General features: G+C 44.6%; 1 protein-coding gene across 1 annotated transcript; it reads left to right on the top strand.

The window, feature by feature from the left end:
• The first annotated feature begins 2,287 nt into the window (after nucleotides 1-2,287).
• On the top strand, nucleotides 2,288-19,058 carry LOC132458260 (programmed cell death protein 10). The gene is made up of 8 exons (XM_060052836.1): nucleotides 2,288-2,436; nucleotides 3,845-4,130; nucleotides 5,166-5,219; nucleotides 7,596-7,713; nucleotides 9,286-9,412; nucleotides 14,405-14,483; nucleotides 17,320-17,402; nucleotides 18,157-19,058. Exons 2-8 carry the CDS (start codon nucleotides 4,041-4,043, stop codon nucleotides 18,236-18,238), a joined length of 633 nt encoding a protein of 210 aa, XP_059908819.1. The 5' UTR covers nucleotides 2,288-2,436; nucleotides 3,845-4,040; the 3' UTR covers nucleotides 18,239-19,058.
• The last annotated feature ends 1,453 nt before the right edge of the window (nucleotides 19,059-20,511 follow it).

Here is a 20,511-nt window from a genome sequence, read left to right as displayed (position 1 = left end):
CTGGACCTGTTTTATTTTGTTGCGCTGTGAGGTAACATTATATTTATTGTTTGCAACAATTTAAAACCCAGAGAAATCTGTGTTTTTAATTCAAGGTAAGAGTAGGCTACATTAGTTGCCAGTCAATGGCGCCACAGCTCTTCAGTCCATGACTTTCAGGATAACACGCAAAAACAGTAAAACAGTAATGCATAAAGACCTAATTTATTGATATGATTTTTCAACTAGAAAATGCATTTCCTGCAGAAAATGTGGTGAGTGTTGTAGTACAAAGTGAGGTTGAAGGCCTCGGAAATAAATTATAAGAAGGCCGGTAAATAGGATTGATATTGTGGCGACTCCTACCCCCCAGGGAGTCTCGGAATTACCTGACTGTCATTCTTGGCCGACGCTACAATACGTTTAGGAGTTTATAGCCCCTATCGTGTGCGATTGTTTATCTGATTCATCGTTTCTCCGTGATAAAAAGGCATCCGTTAAAGTGGCCCTCAAGTCGGCCTAGCAGGTTTATTTCCACCCTTCCCATTTAGGCGGGAAATTAAACAGTTTGAACAGAGTCCAAAGTCTAAATGGAAATTTCGCGTGTACGGATGAACTTTGCCATGGTAACAGCGAACTCCACCAAAGACGTCCTGACTGCTGTTACACTTTAGGATTATGGGTAGCAGAGGCGGTCCTGGCTGGATTTACGCCCTGGGCGAACCATCCCTTGCAACACCCCCCCCCCCCCCCCCCCCCCACCTCGTCGCCAAGAAAAAAAAAAAAAAAAAAAACTTACCCCCAAACCCTGACACCAACACAACAATATATTATATTATTTGTATTATTTTAATATACCATCTTAAATACAAAAAGGTAACAAGAACAGAGAAAAAACAAGATGAATAAATACAGTATATAAACACCAATGTAAATTGCACAAGGATTCCACAGGATCTAATAACCATGCTTGAAAAATCCCTGAAGAAAGCTAAAAAAAACAACAACAAATAAAACTACTCTGTGGAGCATTAAAAAAAGATTTGTGCAGTAAACTATATTGTATTTTACATGCGAGTTTTGTTTTGCATCATCCTAATACCATCTCTGAATAGTTCCAGTTATGATAACACACCAGTTTTGTTCACAGAGAAACAGCAGATAATTAACATAATCTGAATTCAGTGCTCAGACTGTAGCAAATTTTTCACCCTGGGTTTTTCACCCTGTTTGCAACTGGCATTAACATTACCAACAGGTGTGAAGTGCAATCTAAAACTTGACTTTTCTAGCCTTCTTTGCTGCAAAATCATGAATTACATCATCATACGAAATCTGTTGTGCAACTGTATGATTGATGCTGATGATGGCAAGTCCAGAGAGACGCTCCTGGGACATAGTGGACCTCAAGTCCTCCTCTCTGCTTCAGCTACTGTCACTGGGAGGGTCAAACCAATTCTAAGTGCAGTCCACATTGGGGTAGATTTCTGCGAGCTCTTTCTCGTGGATGAAAGTCAGCAGCTCAAGCAGAGTCATCGACTTTGATGGGAGGTCAGGGAAGTTCTTTAGCTCCTGCACAAGCTCTCTGCCATCCACGTCTGAGTGTCCTTTAAAGTGCAGTGTAGTTTGCAGGGTCTCACATTCTTCTACATGTAGGTATATGGGTCTATGTTAATTTTAGGAATGAAATACAATTTATTTGGCAGCAGTTTGTGTTGTGTGGTGGCCTAGGATCAGTCTATCCCCCGCCCCCCTCCCTCTTGCCGACCTCTGCAGTCGCAAGTTGATCCCCCGCCGCCCCCCTCCCTCTTGCCTCTTCTGACACACACACATAACCTGTATGACTCTGACTCTCAGCAGCAAGTTGACGTGAGGGCGCCCAAGCGCCCACTCCACCAACTTTGACATGGAAATGAGCGGCGGTAGTATAGAGATATGGCGACAGTTTTTTTATTATTATTATTATTATTATTATTATTTTTTTATTAATATATATATTTTTTTTTTTTTGGAGGGCGCTCGCTCGTGTGCGCCCTCACATAGATTGCGCCCTGGGCGGTCGCCCACATTGCCCATAGCAAAAACCGGCCCTGATGGGTAGTGTAATGCTTTTAAATAGAATCGCGAATAAAACAAGTTTTTCTAAAAACTAGAAGTTCACTTCCTTAACGTGTGGCTTCTACAGGAGCATATACAATAATTTCACAATATAACAGATTCTTACGACATTATGGCTTTAAATCAAAACCTTCAAAAATTAGAGGGACTTTTATTTCGGGGACCACACTGTTGCTCGAACAATGACGACTTCCGGAGTCTTTTCGTCACCTCGGCTAAGCGGAAGTCGTCACCTCGCCTTGTCAGGAAAACACTTCCGCCTGAAGTTGAAAAGAAAACAGACCAAGCTAAATGGTTTTCGACGACACTACCTAACCATTAAAGACAATTAACCGAAAGGTAGATATATGTATATGTTTTCATGAACCGATAAAACGACACGATTTATACTCCGTTCCTTGTCTGTGCGCTTTAGTACTGTAACCGTAAATAAAAACTAAAAACAAACCATTGAAGTAAGCTAGGATGCTATGCTAACGGCTGCTATCGACAGCAGGACTGCCCTTAATTAATCACCGACTCTTAAAGTCCTAATTAATTTGTCACTCAACAACCAAAGTGTGCCCATGTTGTGAATGTTCAGTTAGCCATAACCAGCCTTACAGCTGTTACACTGTCTGCTGGGACGTCCGCTCAAGTTAGCTCGATGCGTTAGCACTGCTGTTGGTGGATTGTCATGTTTGGTAGTTAAACATCTACAGTATCTTAACAATAGAATTGTATGGCATCACAAATATATCTAGGTTAACTGTTTGATGAGCTCTTAATGAATGGGCCTAATGTGTGCCCCAAAGGGATCACATTAAAAACATTCAGGTTTAATGTACAATTCATGTTTGACTCTCTTTACGGGTCCCCTGAGGGGTATCTGAAGGTAATGCCATCGTCCCCATTAGCTCAGACCGATTGTTATTTTGTTGATCCGGGTTCAAAGAAATGTAAAAAATTGTTCCCCATTTGCATTACATTTGACTTCAAATAGAGTGTCTCTTCTTCACTGCCTAATATAGAAACCCCATATGCGTCAAGGTAAATTATCAAGTAACCAATGACAACATCTGTGATGACCAGAAACCTGGAGCTGGCATAATTTCAGTCGGCAAACAATGGGCAGCAAAGAAGAGCAGAGAATGCCCATATTCAAAGTGCTGAGAGCCGCAGTAGCACGAACAGCGTTTTTCAACCCAGATAAACAACGTAACACGTCTGAGAAATGGACATGCAGATGATGGGCATGTCTACCGTAACCTGCAAGTCACAAGATACTATAGGTCAAATAAAGTGTGCATTCTACCTCACTGTTTACAGGAGGATCAAATTAGCCATGGCTAAGGATACACCGATGGGCTTTTGTCGCACGCTTTTGTTTTTTTATCAAAGATAATGACAGCCTTCAAAACTATTAAATGTGTCGTTGGAATGTTTAGGTAGACGCCTGACTGAAAGTTCTTGTTGGCTTTTCTCTTCGCTGCCATTGCATTTCTTGTAATGGGGTTGGGTACCAATGCTTGCAGTAATGTAACCAATTAATCCTTGATTTTTTTTTTTTGCTATTGGATCAAAATGGGACCAAAAGGAAGGTGATTTATTATAATAATACAAATTTATGTGTCAGAAATTGGGCCTGGATCACATACGTGAAATTGTATCGAAGCGCAGTGTTTTGACCACAAATTATGCTACTGAACCCCGGAGCGTCTCAACACTTCTCCCATGCTTTGTTTTCTTTTCTCCTCTTTTTTTATAGCTGTTGTCACTCTGGAGCTCGGGAAAGTGTACGGGCGTGTGTGTGGGGCTGAGAGTTAGGGGGGTGTGTGTGTGTGTGTGTGTGGGTGTGTGTGTGTGTGTGTGTGTGAGTGTGTGTGTGTGAGAGAGAGAGTCAGTGTCTCCCCCTGCTGTAGCCTTTTATATCATTTTTATTGGGCCGGGTTCCAACCTGGAGAATGACAATGGAGGAGATGAAGAATGAAGCGGAGACCAGCTCCATGGTGTCAATGACGCTGTATGCTGTGATGTACCCAGTTTTCAATGAGGTAGGGCTTCTTCTGATGCACAGATGTTGCATTGCTTCTTCTTTTTTATTGCTATATTTTGCAATATTCACATACCATTCGGCATGACAAGGCAGATGTAATGGGGGATACAGTGTTTACGTGCATTTCAAGCTTTTCAAAGCTATTTCTTGTGACTTATTATTGCGAGTATTTTCGTCGTACTCATATTTAGTGCATTGTGAACTTCAGACGAATGTCTAGCTTTCAAAGCGTAACGGGAGTATTTTCTCCCCCAGTCATTTTACACACTTGTGGTCCTCAGCTTCCCACAAATATATATATTCACACAGTGCATCTAGATGTGTTCGCAACCACGTGGCGGTTGGTCACGCAAAAACACGCAGCAGGCTACGTGCCTATGCCCCGCTGTCACTCAGCACGCTGTCACGACCACACCACATCCTACGGCTCTGCAGAATCCTCCCCATGGTTCAGTCAAACGTCCGACGTTCTCTGTAGGTTAAACACTTCTGATTGGCTGATATGGTTACCCTGTATCTGTGGATCATGATGCAACCCGCCTGTCTTCGAAATTGAAGAATGAAAGGAATAAACCTGAAAGCGTTTTCTAAAGTCAGGGTCAGGGGAATTGGTTTTTCTTTAAGAGTCTCCACAGCGTCAGCAAGGCTAGACACTGTTCAAACAGAGAGTTGATACAAAGAACACTAGACACAGCCTTTCCTGGACTGGGCCATATCTGGAGTCCAGACATACAAAGAAGCACCATAAGATTGGAGCCTCTAGTTCAGGATGGACACACACGTACGCACACGCACACGCACTTCACACACGTGTCACAGACTGTCAATCGTTTCTTGGGTGTATTGATAAGAATAACTAAAACTAATACTTATTTTGATCGACTTATTCCATGAAGGGCGTTGTCAAATGGGTGCAATTATAAGCAATACTGTTGTCCTGTGAAAACGATTATGATTGAAAAGTGATACAGTGAAACTGCTGATAGGTGAGGAATAGTCTTTTCTTATTTGTGTGCCTTGTGTTTTTTTTCAGCTTGAGAGAATCAACCTTTCAGCGGCCCAGACTCTCAGAGCAGCCTTCATCAAGGTAGGAGCTCCCGCCTGGGGCTGCGCAGGGGGCATCCGTCCATCTTTCATCCATTCATACACTGGGTTCTCCCCAGGATTTCTTCACAAAGTTGGAATGAGGGCAAAGCGTCAAAAAGCTCTGCTTATAATAACCGGCTTATAATCAAGTAATCGCCTCGTTTACAGTGTTTTTATTGTAGTACTTGGGACCCATCCTCCAAATGAGGTTGTTTGTCTTTTTTTTCTCCTCATGATTTCTTTTGTTTTACGACCATTTAAAGACCCCCCCCCCCCCCCCCCCCAACCTTTGAAGCAAAGGACGATGCCACACTCCACCTAAGGTCCCCCCTATTAGGCTCCTCCGAACATGGACGCTGGGCGCCGGTGTGGAAGCCGTTATATTGTAAAGTGTGTGGAAAAATCCACACGGCCCCGGTGCACCATGTGCCACGCAGGAGGCGGTCGACACTGGGGCGTGCACGCTGATTCCTCGGCAGTGCAACAGGTGTGCAGCCTCAGGGCTTAAGGTCGAGAGTGTTCACACCACAGTGCAGCCGCGCTGTAACTCTCTGCAACGCTCCAAACCCTGGCGCGCTTCGCAGCACGATATCGATCAACAGCCATCATGCTAAAACAGGAACACAGCCTCGAGTTCGAACCCTCCCACTGGTTTGGTCCCTTGACCCGCGCTTCATTGAAGCTCTGCCGCCGCCCCGTCGGACTCGGACCGACTGTGGAAGGTCCGAGCAGTTTGAATACTTGTTAAAACTCGTTTATAACGAGTTCCAACTGGACAGTCTCAGTAATGAAATTGGGAGAAAACAACGAAAAACACTCACTTATTTGGCGAGACCCCTGATATGTCGACTATCGAGACCCCCCCCCCTCCCCCCCAAAAGACAATGCAGACAGACATTGCCCAAGCTCACTGCGATATGGTCATGAGTTCCCAGTTGGTCTTTATGGGGAATCAAACCGTTCTACTCAAGTGCCTCTTCTTGCCCCCCCAAACATCTTTCCCCTGATGGAGATCTGCCTTGACATGAATCAATATAAAGTTAATCAGAGACGTGAGGCTGTAAGCACAATAATATACCTCAATATATATCCCCTTTGGCCGAAATCCGCAAAAAAGCCAGTCATTAAGAGTGCATGAAATTAGTTTTAATAAAAACTTGGACTATTATAGGTGTGTGTGTGTGTATTTTTGTGTATCCCGACGTGTGCTGTGCATTATCCTAAACCCCCATAGAGGGCAGCAGTTGACCAATGTTTTCCCCCTATAAACCGTATGTCCCAGAACACCAGAGCTAGCCTATCAGCGTCCCTCATTAGCATTAAAATGCATCCTAATAGTCATAGTGAACAAGGAAAACACGTTTGATGTCCTTGTGTCAAGATCAGAGAACAGTTAAATTTGGATGTTGCAGTGTGAGTCTTGGGTTTACAGCTGGACCCCCGGGTGTAGTTAGTCTGTTGCTTCTAATTTACTTAACTATGGCCTTCAGCTTGTGATGACTTTGACTAGTGAATCAGGGGTACTTTGTCTATGCAGTAGAACCTGACCTCAAGGCACTGGAGCACTGCCTTCCAGGCAACGAAAAGCTCAATGGCGGAACAAACAGCGACAATTTGATTAAACTAAAACTTGATTCATCTATCAAACACATAGGCCTTTCAGACTGTTGTACAAAGGCAGGAATCACATTTCAAGGCTATCATTTAAAAGAGAAACGTTGAAGTAAAATAAAATTCTAGATTTAAATGAAACCTAAAATATGAGGAAGGACCGCTGTGGATAATACCCCCCGTTTTAAAGTAGAGATTGTTGAACCATCAATGGTCTGGAAGTTAGAAGTTAGAGCGGCGTGCTGCACCGTGACAGCCAGCAGGTCAGCCTCCCTGTGCCGGCCCTGTGAGGGGGGGGGGGGGGGGGACGACCCGCCACCCACAGCCTCATCAAAAGGCCCACTCAAGAAGACGCACTGGATCAAAGGGTGATTTCTGCTTTGGATGTTTGTGTAGGGTCGGAAGCCAGCTCTTAAACGAGTTGACAATGACACAGGAGAGGGGTTACACCAAACTAGTGGGTTCCATACATAGAGTCGTAGCAATCGATTCAAAAGCGAGGTTGTTTCCATATTGTTTGGCTGTCAAATAGTGTTCGAGTGATTTTTGTTTTTGAGTGGGCATCAATCCAACAGGTGTGTTTTCAGGATGTTAGGGTGTAGGATGTGTGTTTAAGGATCGTGTGTGTGTGTGTGTGTGTGTGTGTGTGTGTGTGTGTGTGTGTGTGTGTGTGTGTGTGTGTGTGTGTGTGTGTGTGTGTGTGTGTGTGTGTGTGTGTGTGTGTGTGTGTGTGTGTGTGTGTGTGCGTGCTTGCGCGCCCTCCCAGGCCGAACGAGAGAACCCTGGCCTGACCCAGGACATCATCATGAAGATCCTGGAGAAGAAGAACGTTCAAATCAACTTCACAGAGTCTCTGTTGCGCATGGCCGCCGATGATGTGGAAGGTGGGTGGGTGCCAGGGAAGTTAGGAAATCAATCGTTGGAATGCAAGTGTGTGTGTATGCGTGTGTGGAAACAACATACGCGCCTGTGCCTGCGCTGGATTTAGGAGTTATTATTTAGATTATTTAGATCAAATAATCTCGGATATAAATAACAATAATCGGGTTAAATAACTTCACATGGTGTGTCTGGTGTGTTGCCAGCATTCGTAGGGTTGATCAGCAGGTGCCATGCCGTAATTCCGACGCCTCATTGTTCCGACGTCTCAATGGTCCGAAATATTTCCCATGCCACTATGCCGACGGTTCAATGTTCCGAAAACGCAACCCATTGGTCCGAAGGTCCGTTTGTCCGACATTTAAAAAAGAAGGCGCATTAGGCCGACGGTTCAATATGCCGAATTAGCATAGGCCAAGGCGCAATTCCACATGTGTGATTATGAAACCAAAAATAAAAGACGATGTAGGCTAAGTTCCAGCAGTGCACTTCACCAAGCCAGACTGTTGCTGTGGGCTTGAACGGTCACAAGAGGTGAATTTATGAAGCGCACGTTATACAAGGACTAATACTTTTCCCTTAAAGAATTCAAACGGTGAGTGAAAAACAAATACAATTTTTATCTTTAGTAGCTGTGTGTGGGCCTATATGTGTTTACTGTGTTTACAGTGGGCTTTTAGCCTAAATAATTTCGCTGGTATTGATTTAGTCAAACTTATACCTCATACCGTGTACTTAGTCGTGTACTTAGTCGTGTACTTAGTCGTGTGTGTGTGTGTGTGTGTGTGTGTGTGTGTGTGTGTGTGTGTGTGTGTTCGTTGAGAATTAGACCTACGCTTTCTGTCCATGGGGCTGAAACACTGTCGAAATGAAGTGAAGCGTTGTCACTTTGCTCTCCAATATTCATCGTGAACGTGATATGTAGGCCTATGTTGTATTTTTGGAGCGTTCCCTCTTCGTCATAACTATCAAACCAAACATCCTTCACATTCACCGAGCGAACATTATGAAGGACAATGCACATTTCTCGCTAAAAATGTTTACATAAACGCATTTAATGGCGTAACTATGTTACTATTTCCACCCAGAATAAAGAAAGATGTCGGCCACATGCTTCTGTGCAAGCGTCACTACTCTCTGCCAGTGACGTCGGGTCAAGCTCCACGCTGATTGGCTATCGCGGCTAAGCATCACGCGTTGGAGCGTTGAAAGTTAAACTTTTGAACTCCGGGCGTTGGTGCGTTGGGCGCGTTACTGCGTTTACGTGCGTAATTACGTGCGTCTACCACATCTAACGCCCCTAACGCGACGCTTCTACGCACCGATACCAATGGTTCCCTATGCAAAAATGCAGATTTTCGACGCCCCAAACGCGAGTTACGCGGTCGGTGTGGCCGTACCTCACACACAGTGTGTGTGTGTCTATGTGTGTGTGTGTGAGACATGCTTTTTAACCTGGCAAGGATAAAAAAAAAAAAAACTATCAGGTTATAATTGCGCAGTGCACGCCCCCACCATATTCAGGTGTGTATTCAGGTGTGTCATTCCAATGCTCCCCCCCTCCCCTCCTCCTGCAGAGTTCATGATTGACCGTCCAGAGCAGGAGTTCCTGGACCTGAACGAGAAGGCCCGAGCTCTGAAGCACATCCTCAGCAAGATCCCAGATGAGATCAACGACCGAGTCCGCTTCCTGCAGACCATCAAGTGAGTCTGAGGCTCACCCCCCCCCCCCCCCCCACTCACAGAGGGGGGGTCCCTCACAGGGGACCTCTCACAAGGGGGGGCCCTCACAGGGTGGGAGATGGGGCGGGACCATGGCCAGGGTGGCTGTCCAACGCAGTCACGTCTGCTGTCACTCAGAAACAAGGGATCACTATTGTGTGTGTGTGTGTGTGTGTGTGTGTGACTTAGAAGGGCCAATGTGTTGTTTTTGTTTAGTCAGCTTTGTTATTGGACAAATCGGGAACATTGCCAGAGATTGCCTGTGGTCGGGCCTCTTTTCGATCTTTGAGTCAAAAGCAAAGACAATCAAAAAAATAATAAAAATACAACGATGCCACACACACACACACCGTGGCCGTTACGTACGAGTGTTCCCACCCACCCCAGACCATTGGTCCGTCACAGACGGACTCCTGGAGTTTAGTGCAGCAGGTCATGACCGTCTGCCATTGGTCGACTCCTCTGAGCCCTTGGCCTGCTCTCCACCGTCCTGTCGTCCTCAGGGCGTCAGCTGTGTAATGGTGTCCCTCAGTGTGTGTGTGTGTGGAGCCGGCGGGCCGCGCAGGGCGGAGTATGTAACTACGGCTGAGTCATGTCTCTGTGGCCGCCTCCGTCCATTCACACAACACAGATAGACCCCACCTCCACTGAGCCCTGACCCCACCCTCTCTGACTCCACCTTCACTGAGCCCTGACTCCACCCTCACTGACTCCACCCTCACTGACTCCACCCTCACTGAGCCCTGACTCCACCCTCAATGACTCCACCCTCACTGACTCCACCTTCACTGACTCCACCTCCAGTGACCTTACCTTCACTGACCCCACCTTCACTGACCCCACCACCAACGACCCCACCTTCACTGACCCCACCTCCACTGACTCCACCTTCTCTGACCCCACCTCCACTGACTCCACCTCCACTGACCCCACCTCCACTGACTCCACCTTCACTGACTCCACCTTCACTGACTCCACCTTCACTGACCCCACCTTCACTGACCCCACCTTCACTGACCCCACCACCAACGACCCCACCTTCACTGACTCCACCACCACTGAGCCCACCTTCATTGACCCACCTGCAATCAACAACTGAATAAATACCAGGTATAGCCTATCAGAGACTGGCACGCAATCAGTGCACTTGCGAATGAAAGCCTGCACTATGACCGATCGTGTGACATTGTTTAACCATCCATCTACAGCAAATAAGATCAGACAGATACATCATTGCACACATACACAAAGCACATGTGTCCAACCACGGCGGATGCTGACAACATTGTAACACAAGCCAAACATCACGTAGGCAGGTGCGCTCTCTCTCTCACGCGCCCCTCTCTCGCTCTCGAATGCACGTAAACAATTAGGTCTACTCCAACTTGCAAGACTTGGCTGCTCCACTAAGGCCAGCCAAGCTACTACTAAAGTGGCTACTCCACTTTAGTAAAAACTAAATCGCTATTTTAAACCACTTAATAGGCTAGAAGTATCTCGACACTTCTTTGGTAGTATAATAAGGATCTTAACATATAAAACGAGGGATTGATAACTTTGTTAGTGTACAGATTGTTTATTAAGCAGATTACAAAATCTGCATATTATCACCTTAAAAATGTAGCAAGACTTGGAGGGCTCATCTCCACTGAAGACTTACAAAAACTTGTACATGCCTTTATCACTAGTAAGCTTGATTACTGCAATGGTCTCCTTACAGGTCTCCCAAAACAAACTCTAAAGAAGCTTCAGCTTGTTCAGAATGCTGCTGCTAGAGTTTTAAGAAAGACCAAAAAATTTGAACATATTACACCAATTCTTAAATCGTTACATTGGCTTCCTGTAGGTCAGAGAATTGATTTTAAAATCATGTTCCTAACCTATAAATCCCTACATAGTTTAGGCCAAAAATATTTAACTGATATGCTTCCACTACATAAGCCTTATAGAACACTAAGATCTTCTGAGACCAATCTGTTAATTATCCCCAGAGTAAACACGAAACATGGGAAAGCAGGATTTAGTTACTATGCAACAAATAGCTGGAATAAACTCCCTGAGGATTTAAGACTTGCCCCAACTCTGAGCACCTTTAAAACAAGATTGAAGACTTTTATGTTTGCTTTAGCTTTCTGCTAAATCTTAAATACTTTGCCTTTATTTTACTAAAATGCCTTTTTAACTTTCCCTTTATTTTCTATTTTTACCAGAAAGATACATGATATGATACCAGAGAGAAAGGATAAGGGTTTGAGACCCAAGTTCTGTCTGGGTTAGAGTCCTAGAATCCTGGTTGGAGTCCCAGAGAAAGGACCTAGTTCCTTTAGGTCGGGTTGGAGTCCCAGAGAAAGGACCAAGTTCCTTTAGGTCGGGTTGGAGTCCCAGAGAAAGGACCAAGTTCCTTTAGGTCGGGTTGGAGTCCCGACGTGGGTTCCTTTGGTTCGTGGTTAGAGTTATGTTGTTTTGATTCCCGCCGTGGATTCACAGATATTGGTTGTGTTGAATCTGAGAGGAAAAAAAAAGTGAGCCATCATCTGGTGTTGGCACACCGAGCTCCGTGGGAGACGTTTCCAAGTTCTGTCTGGGTTAGAGTCCTAGAATCTGGATTGGAGTCCCAGAGAAAGGACCAAGTTCCTTTAGGTCGGGTTGGAGTCCCGACTTGGGTTCCAGAGAGACTGTTGATCTGATCTTAAATACATTGCACTTTCAATTTTACTTACTATAAAGCCTTTTTAACTTTCAATTTAATTTTCAATTTTTACCAGAAAGATACATGATCTGCAGTGTTTCCCCTAGAATTTTTTTTAGGCCCGGTGGTAAGAGCTGATAGTGTGATTTGTTATACATTTTTCACGGGATGCTAGAGTATTTGTTGGTTATTTCCATATAAAACACTTGCTTAGCATCACAAGTTGATAATGATTCAATAAACACGTTATTAACAATAAACTAATTTTTATTTACAATACACTAATTTTATTTACAATACACTAATTTTATTTACAATAGACTCATTTTATTTACAATACACTAATTTTATTATGAACACAGTGAGCATGGCTGGTTGCTACACTTAATCTTTCTAGGCTTTTTTGTCCTTCATCCCTTTTAATTTTTTTTGGTGGTGCCATGCTAATGATGATATAACTTAATGCTGTCAGATTGTCCGTTATGATGGGGCATCATCTGCGCACGCGCGACACCGCATTTATTTTTTATATTATTATTTTTTTTTCTCTTTTTCATTATTATTATTTTTTTTTGGCCGGTTGTTGGCCTGGCGGCCCGCCAGGCCTGAGCAATGGTAGGGGAAACACTGATCTGATACCAGAGAGAAAGGATAAGGGTTACTAGAATCCGGGTTGGAGTCCCAGAGAAAGTACCAAGTTCCTTTAGGTCGGGTTGGAGTCCCGACGCGGATACCAGAGAGACAGTTGATCTGATCGAAATACATTGCACTTTCTATTTTACTAATTTCTTTGCATGTTTTCTTTTACTTATCTATTATTTAATTTTATTGTATGACAATGTTTATATGTGAAGCACTTTGAGTCTGCCTTGTGAATGAAAAGTGCTATATAAATAAAGTTGCCTTGCCTTAAGGACATTTTATACACACAATACCATCAGCAGTACACCCGTCGACGCCACCTTGTTTTTAAGACTCGATAAGTAGATTGGCGAGCACAGAGCTTGCGTGTTGCCGACGGATGTTACAATCTCTGTGTTCGTCAATCTACCTATCGAGTCTTAAAAACAAGACGGCGTCGACAGGTGAAGCCCCCTTCTCAGGCTGAAGGCATGGCTTTTAAGCACACCTTCGCAGGTGTACAAATTAACTTGATTATTCCCATGCACCACCCATTGCACTGCCACTGCAAGACCAGTTGGGGTATGGAGGGGTGTCAAAGGGAAACAATGGAGTAGTCATGTGTAAGTTCTTTATAAAAAGATTCCATTCAGGTGAGTTGCTCGGCAGGAAGCCAAGACGACTTCTGTTGAGAAAAATACAATGGTCAGTCGATTTAGAATATTAAAAGAAATGGAAAATAAATGGCATGAAAAGTTCTTTGATTTCTCGAGTAATCCTTCCTAAATTACTAATTGAATGGGGTTTGAACCCCGGTCAACCGGGTGCGAGTCCGACACGTTACCTCGAGACTATCAGTCTATAAATGCATGGTCGATATTAAATTAAAATATGTTAAGCTTAATACTACTGATGCATTCAACAGATCAGGGATTTCCTTGCCAGATAGCCTCCCTAACTAACCTGAGCGAGGAGAGGCTGAACTGCGTTGATGGAACGGCTTTAGCCTCAGGTGGAAGTTGGCGTTAGTTCTAATCAACTAAGCGCCGCTTTCGTTAGCGACTTTGAAGGAATACCCCTCAAGTATACGAAACTAAGTATACACAACACAATGTATTCACAACACAAAGTTTACACAGCCTAGTACACACATCACAAAGTTTACACAGCCTTGTATCACTACACAAAGTATACACAACCAAGTATACACAACACAAAGTTTACACAACCAAGTAAACACTACACAAAGTATACATAACCAAGTATACACAACTAAGTATACAGAACACAAAGTATTCACCACAAAAAGTATACGCAGCATATTGTTGTGCGTGTGTCTGATACCGTGTGCATCGATTACGTCCCGCCTACCTTCCACCCAGAGCATGTCTGGGTGGACCCATGGAGGTCTGTGTTGATGTCTGGACCCACTGAGTGTCTTGTTAATGTCTGGACCCACTGAGAGTCTGTTGTTGTCTGGACCCACTGGGTGTCCGTTAATATCTGACCAAATGTTTGACCAAAATAATCGTGATTATGATTTTTTTTTTTTTTCCATAATCTTGCAGCCCTAACTGAGAAGTCTGTTGATGTCTGGACCCACTGAGGGTGTTTGAATGAGTTCTGTAATAGCCTTGTCATAATGTGTTTCTGCTCGGTTACAGGGACATTGCCAGCGCCATCAAAGAGCTGCTGGACACAGTCAACAACGTCATAAAGAAATACCAGTACCAGAACCGCAGGGTGAGCAGACCAATGGTCTCTTGCTCTCTCACTCTCTCTCGCTCTTTCATTTATTTGAATTTCCACCCTGCCCCATTTCAGCAGATTAATCTCTTTTCAACTGTAAGGTGTGCGTGCAGCTCCGGGTTTTGATTAGGGAATCGGACACACAATTTGCATGAAGAGTACAGCCGAAGCTTCTCGCTCTCGCTCTCTCTTTCGCTCTCCCTCTCACTCTCTGACTAATTTAAACATACTCATGTCCTCTGTTCTAATGCCGCGTTTCCACTGCAGGGTGCGGATCGGATCGCAAAGGGGCGGTAGGGAGGGGGCAGTATAGCCCAGCTCAGTTCCGAGGTCGCGTTTCCACTGCCGACAGTACCCTTGGTGGTAGGCCGGATGTCAATCGCCGCGGCAGCTACGTAAACATCGTAAACAACGTCTTCCTCCGCAAGAATGCAGACGAACGTCTCCACCTCCTTGTTCGCCCAAGCAAGCTTTTTACGCGACATGTTAATTGTAAAGAATAATACCTCGAGGCTACTGTTTGTTTGTTTTTATCCCCGCGTCACCCGGAAGTGACGATTCTGTCGACCAATCAACGGAGGGGGGGTGTAGCTAGAATTCCAGGGTACCCTTTCAGGCGTCTGGTCTCGTTTTGGGTACCGCAACGGAGGAGTCCCTAGAATGGGGTCGGAACGGGTACGGCAAAGTCCGGGTCACGCCCACTTTTGGCGGTGGAAACGCGATCCGACCCGCACCTTTGCGATCCGATCCGTTCCGCACCCTGCAGTGGAAATGCGCCATAACTAACTTAAGCTTTTACCTATAAATAATATCCTCTGTTCCAACTTAACCTAACTCATGTAACTAACTTAACCTAACCTATCATTAATTAGGTGAGTTCTGCATGCAGGGCTCAACTATTGTTCTTAAGTTTTATTCTTTCTTTCTTTATATCCAAGTTTTCTCTTTATTATTCTCTACAAACTTTGGGACCTATCTCCTTCCTCAATTTTTCACCTAGAGACTCCATTCAAATTTTAAAATGTTCTTATTAGCTTGGAACGCGCATCTTTTCAGATTTCTTAAATATTTAATACTTTTTAAGATATTCTACTTTTAAAGTACTATATATTTTTTACCATGGGAGTCAATGGGAGGGCGGCGGATTTAGTTACTTTTTTAAGACGTAACTAAATCAATTTTCAACCGTTTATCTTTGTTCAAACTATTTAACAAATCTACACACTTGCATCTTCAATAATCATTTAAACTTTCTTCTGAATCACAGTTTTAGTTTCATACCGGACAACGCCCCTTAACAGTGGTATAATGAGCACATACCACAGCCTGTCGTGATCTATTACTTAATTATAAGACGCCGAGAATTGGCGCGCTGCCAGCCGCTGTCACCGAGTGTGAGAGGAGAGTTGACGGAGAAGATGGCGGTTGACCTATTGTTTCAAAGTTAATACCGTTTATACTGGTAATACCGGTGTTGACACGAGCGTATTACTCAGTGTGAAAATGTCCACACCGCGGCAAACCCTAACACACACACACACACACACACACACACATGCACACCCCCCCCCCCAGGAGTGCAGGGCATTTCATTTGACTTTCAAATTCTTCAATCCAAGTCATTTTACATTTCTGCACTTTATTTGTTTCCAACCATTTACATTTTCTTAAATGGTGTGCATGTTTACAATGTTTACTCCATTTAGACTTTTGTTCAAATTCCTTCACTTGATTTAAGCCATTTAACGTTTCGTTATGTCTTAATCCATGTGGCATTATTAAATGCAGTACTACAGCACTCACCGCATTTTCTGCAGGAAATGCATTTTGTAGTTTCTTCATAACCTAACTCATGAAACTAACTTTACTCGCCTAACCTTTCATAACTCATGTCCACTGTTCTAACTAACTTAAGCTAACTCATTTTAACTTGATTAACTTGCCTTACTCCTGTCCCCTGTTCTAACTACCTTAACCCAACTCAACTTAACCAACATAACCTATCTTTTGACCAGTGTTTCCGCTAGAAGAAATTGGTGCCGGTCATGTGACCGGGAAGGTTTCATTTTACCGGTGAAATTGGAAAAAAATCGGTCGGATATTGTCCGTGTTTATTGCACTTAAAAAAAATTGATAGGCAGGCTATATAAAGAAGAAGTGTGTGATCATATTTTGATTCGCCATGTTTGTTGGCCGATACCGATACTCCGCAAATCTTGCCGCCGTTTAGTTCATAAACCTACGGTAGTCTATAGCGATCAATTTGAGCGAGTGCATGAAATGAATGAAAAACTTATTTATTTTATCACACAGGCTACGCTACAATCAAAACCCTCATTGTTTTACATGAATTGGCTAAACAAATGACTACTGTAGCATATTCAAACACAATTCAGTGAACACATTCAAAAGTATTCCTGCTCAATTTAAAAGGTTGAATCTCCTCGTGACTGAATGTTTGTAGACAGCGCGCATGCTGTATGCACGCAGCGGTGCAGGGTTGATGCGCTCCACTTTTTTCTGTGGAGAACCAGCGCCTTGAATATTCCGCATAAAACGAAAACCGGATCGTTTTCGCCCGTTTCGGCTCCGTGTGGACGGGGCCTTATTTCCAATCGGTCATTCTGACCGAAGACATTTAGAATTTTCGGTCCTCCTCATTTTTTTCCGGTCCAAGACCGGTAATTACCGGACAACGGGAACTCTGCTTTTGACCTCTGTTCTAACTAACCTAACGTAACTCGTGTTAAGTTAACCAACCTAACCTAACATAACTTAACTCATGTTAACTAGCCTAACCTACCTCCTCTCCCCTGCTCTCCGGTTCAAGGCCCTGGAGCACCAGAAGAAGGAGTTTGTGAAGTACTCCAAGAGCTTCAGCGACACCCTGAAGACCTACTTCAAGGACGGAAAGTGAGTATTTCAACCAGGACCGCTAGTTACCTCTAGTTAGCTCTAGTAACGAGTACGACCCTGCAGTCACCCAGGGCCGCTAGTTACCTCTAGTAGTGAGTACGACCCGCAGTCACCCAGGGCCGCTAGTTACCTCTAGTTACCTCTAGTAGTGAGTACGACCCCGCATTCATCCAGGGCCGCTAGTTACCTCTAGTTACCTCTAGTAGTGAGTACGACCCCGCATTCATCCAGGGCCGCTAGTTACCTCTAGTTACCTCTAGTAGTGAGTACGACCCCGCATTCATCCAGGGCCGCTAGTTACCTCTAGTTACCTCTAGTAGTGAGTACGACCCGCAGTCACCCAGGGCCGCTAGTTACCTCTAGTTACCTCTAGTTACCTCTAGTTACCTCTAGTAGTGAGTACGACCCGCAGTCACCCAGGGCCGCTAGTTACCTCTAGTTACCTCTAGTAGTGAGTACGACCCTGCATTCATCCAGGGTGACTACCTCTCACATCGAAATGGAAAACCCCACATTTCCTGTAAGAAGAACGAGGAAATCCGCTGGCATATCCAGTATCATCCTCTGAGCTAGACCGGTTCTGTAGCAATAGCACTCTTTAGGTCTGCTTGATGACTGTGTGTGTGTGTGTGTGTGTGTGTGTGTGTGTGTGTGTGTGTGTGTGTGTGTGTGTGTGTGTGTGTGTGTGTGTGTGTGTGTGTGTGTGTGTGTGTGTGTGTGTGTGTGTGTGTGTTTTCTCTCTCCCTTCAAGGGCAATTAACGTGTTCATCAGTGCCAACCGGCTCATCCACCAAACCAACCTCATTCTCCAAACCTTCAAGACCGTGGCCTAGCAACCCCCCAGACCACCACCCCGCTGCCTCCCCCCCCTCCTCTGGGGGCTGCTGATAGGACGCTTGCAGAGGGGAGGACCCCTATATGTAAATTAGAGAGTTGATTTTAGAGCTGGGCTGAATTCCATTTGATCGAGTTTCCAACCGAGGGAGTGAAGGTGCCATCTTTTCTTTTTTTATCTTTTTCTTTTTTTTCCTCAGACAGGATTTGTCCGGTCATGAAGTGTGGAGCAGAGAATGCTGTCAGCCAAACATCTTGACGGTTGATTTTATTTAGACAGTTTTAATTTATAACCCTGGTCTTTGTTGTTATTGGGTTACTTTTTTTTTTGCAGGAGAGGTGTTTATTAAAGACTAATTGCCATTTTTCTAATATATTCCCGTTGATAATTTGACTTTTAGCTTTCCGATCGTAGTGGTGAGTCTAGGTGTGTGCGCTGCAGTACGCTATCCGTTTGTACGCCCCCCCCCCCTTCCTCACCCTGTTTGCTTTGAGGTTCCCCCCCAACCCCTGTAAAAAAAAGGCTTCGGTCTCTTGTGTTCACTTGGCTGGGGGAGGAACCAGAGGGGGTTTCTGGGCTGTGGCCCCGTGCGGCCCCTCTAGCCAACCCGCTGTCATCCTTGCTCTCCAGAAGACCGCCAAAAGACTTTCAGCACACTGCGCCTTACAAGACGTCCCGTAACATTCCCTCCCCGTCACTGAGTGTGCTAGCATACGGAGCATTCCCTGACCCTGGGATTGCAGTGGGAGAGAGATAGACGCCCTGTATTTAACGGATATCTGGTTGCAAATGTTCAATAAACAGTTTCCAAATGTTAACTTTTTTTCGTATCTTATGTATCTTTTGTCTAGCTCATCTTTAGAGTGTGTGTGTGTGTGTGTGTGTGTGTGTGTGTGTGTGTGTGTGTGTGTGTGTGTGTGTGTGTGTGTGTGTGTGTGTGTGTGTGTGTGTGTGTGTGTGTGTGTGTGTGTGTGTGTGTGTTCGTTCCAGCACCACAGGTGTGCAGCCTTCCCCAGCCCCTAATTATCTAATTAGTTTGACTAGTCTGACTTGTGTGTCCGGTGAGGAGGTTTGAAGAGGCCACCAACCTCATACAGTTTCCCTGTGGCTGGCCCTTTAAACAACAGACTCTGAACCAAAACTAACCTCACCACAGCTGAACCTACAAAGCGCTAGCCTGTAAAACCTTTGTTGTGAGCTGACTATGAAAGATCTACATTGTGGGCCTTACAGGAAACCCCACCCAGCTGGGACGTCATCGAGATTAGATTTGTCTTAAAATAGAGATCTTGATTCTCCACTATCTAACGTGAATACATTCCGTATCAAAGGTTGAATTACAGTGTTTGCGGATCTTTTAAACATTAACCTAGAACTAGATAATGCATTTCCTGCAGTGAGTGCTGTAGTGCAAAGTGAGTTTGAAAATATTTTTGAATAAAGCCACATAGATTAAGACATAAAGAAACGTTAAATGGCTTAAATCAAGTAAAGGGATTTGAACAAAAGTCTAAATGGAGTAAACAATGTAAACATGCACACTATTTAAAGGTCCCATGGCATGAAAATCTCACTTTTTAACATAAATATGAGTTCCCCTAGCCTCTTGTCTCTTGTATTTCCACGTGACTGTAGTAGGGGTTATCTCAGCCATGGTTGAGAAAGAATTGTGGATAAGGAACTTTGGCTTTGGCTCCCTGAAGTACATGAACTGCGACATGCTGCCTGCCACCGGCTGCCGCGAGGCACCACCGCCGCGAAGCACCACCGCCCGGCAGCTGGCAGCTGGCAGCAGGCAGCGCGCGGTTCAGTCTACTTCAAATTCCTGTGGAAGTGGAAGAACCAGAGACGACGGAGAACCCGACAAAGTCGTTTGTGATTCATAATATCGTCTGGAGGCGCACACAGCTTTGCCCGTAATAATATGTATTATATGATATAGATATCCATGTATCATTTGATATTATTTAGATATACAGCTCCAGGACTTTAACGCAATTGTTGTACACTTCCTTGTTATTTGGATAACCGTTCTGCTGTTGGTGTTATGGCGCGTAACACGTCAGACTCTCGTCTCTGGTATTTCCACAACGAGACTCGTAGTGGGGGTTATCTCAGCCATGGTTGAGAATGAATTGGGGGGAAAGGAACTTTGGCTTTGACTCCCTGAAGTACATGAACCACGACATGAAGGAGAAAGGGATTGTTCGCCGTGAATGTCTCCCGCTTGAGCGCAGCTTACCGCTGCCGAGGCGGTGGTCCCTTGGCAGC

This window comes from Gadus macrocephalus, chromosome 5, assembly GCF_031168955.1.
Source record: "Gadus macrocephalus chromosome 5, ASM3116895v1".
Lineage (NCBI taxonomy): Eukaryota > Metazoa > Chordata > Actinopteri > Gadiformes > Gadidae > Gadus > Gadus macrocephalus.
This window is presented reverse-complemented; position numbering and strand designations above follow the sequence as displayed.

Bases quoted from the DNA above. Each gene is read 5' to 3' on its own strand.
- LOC132458260 (XM_060052836.1), top strand. From the start codon at position 4,041: ATGACAATGGAGGAGATGAAGAATGAAGCGGAGACCAGCTCCATGGTG. The intron at 9,413-14,404 runs GTGAGTCTGAGG...GCTCGGTTACAG, and splicing joins CGCTTCCTGCAGACCATCAA to GGACATTGCCAGCGCCATCA. The intron at 17,403-18,156 runs GTGAGTATTTCA...TCTCCCTTCAAG, and splicing joins ACCTACTTCAAGGACGGAAA to GGCAATTAACGTGTTCATCA.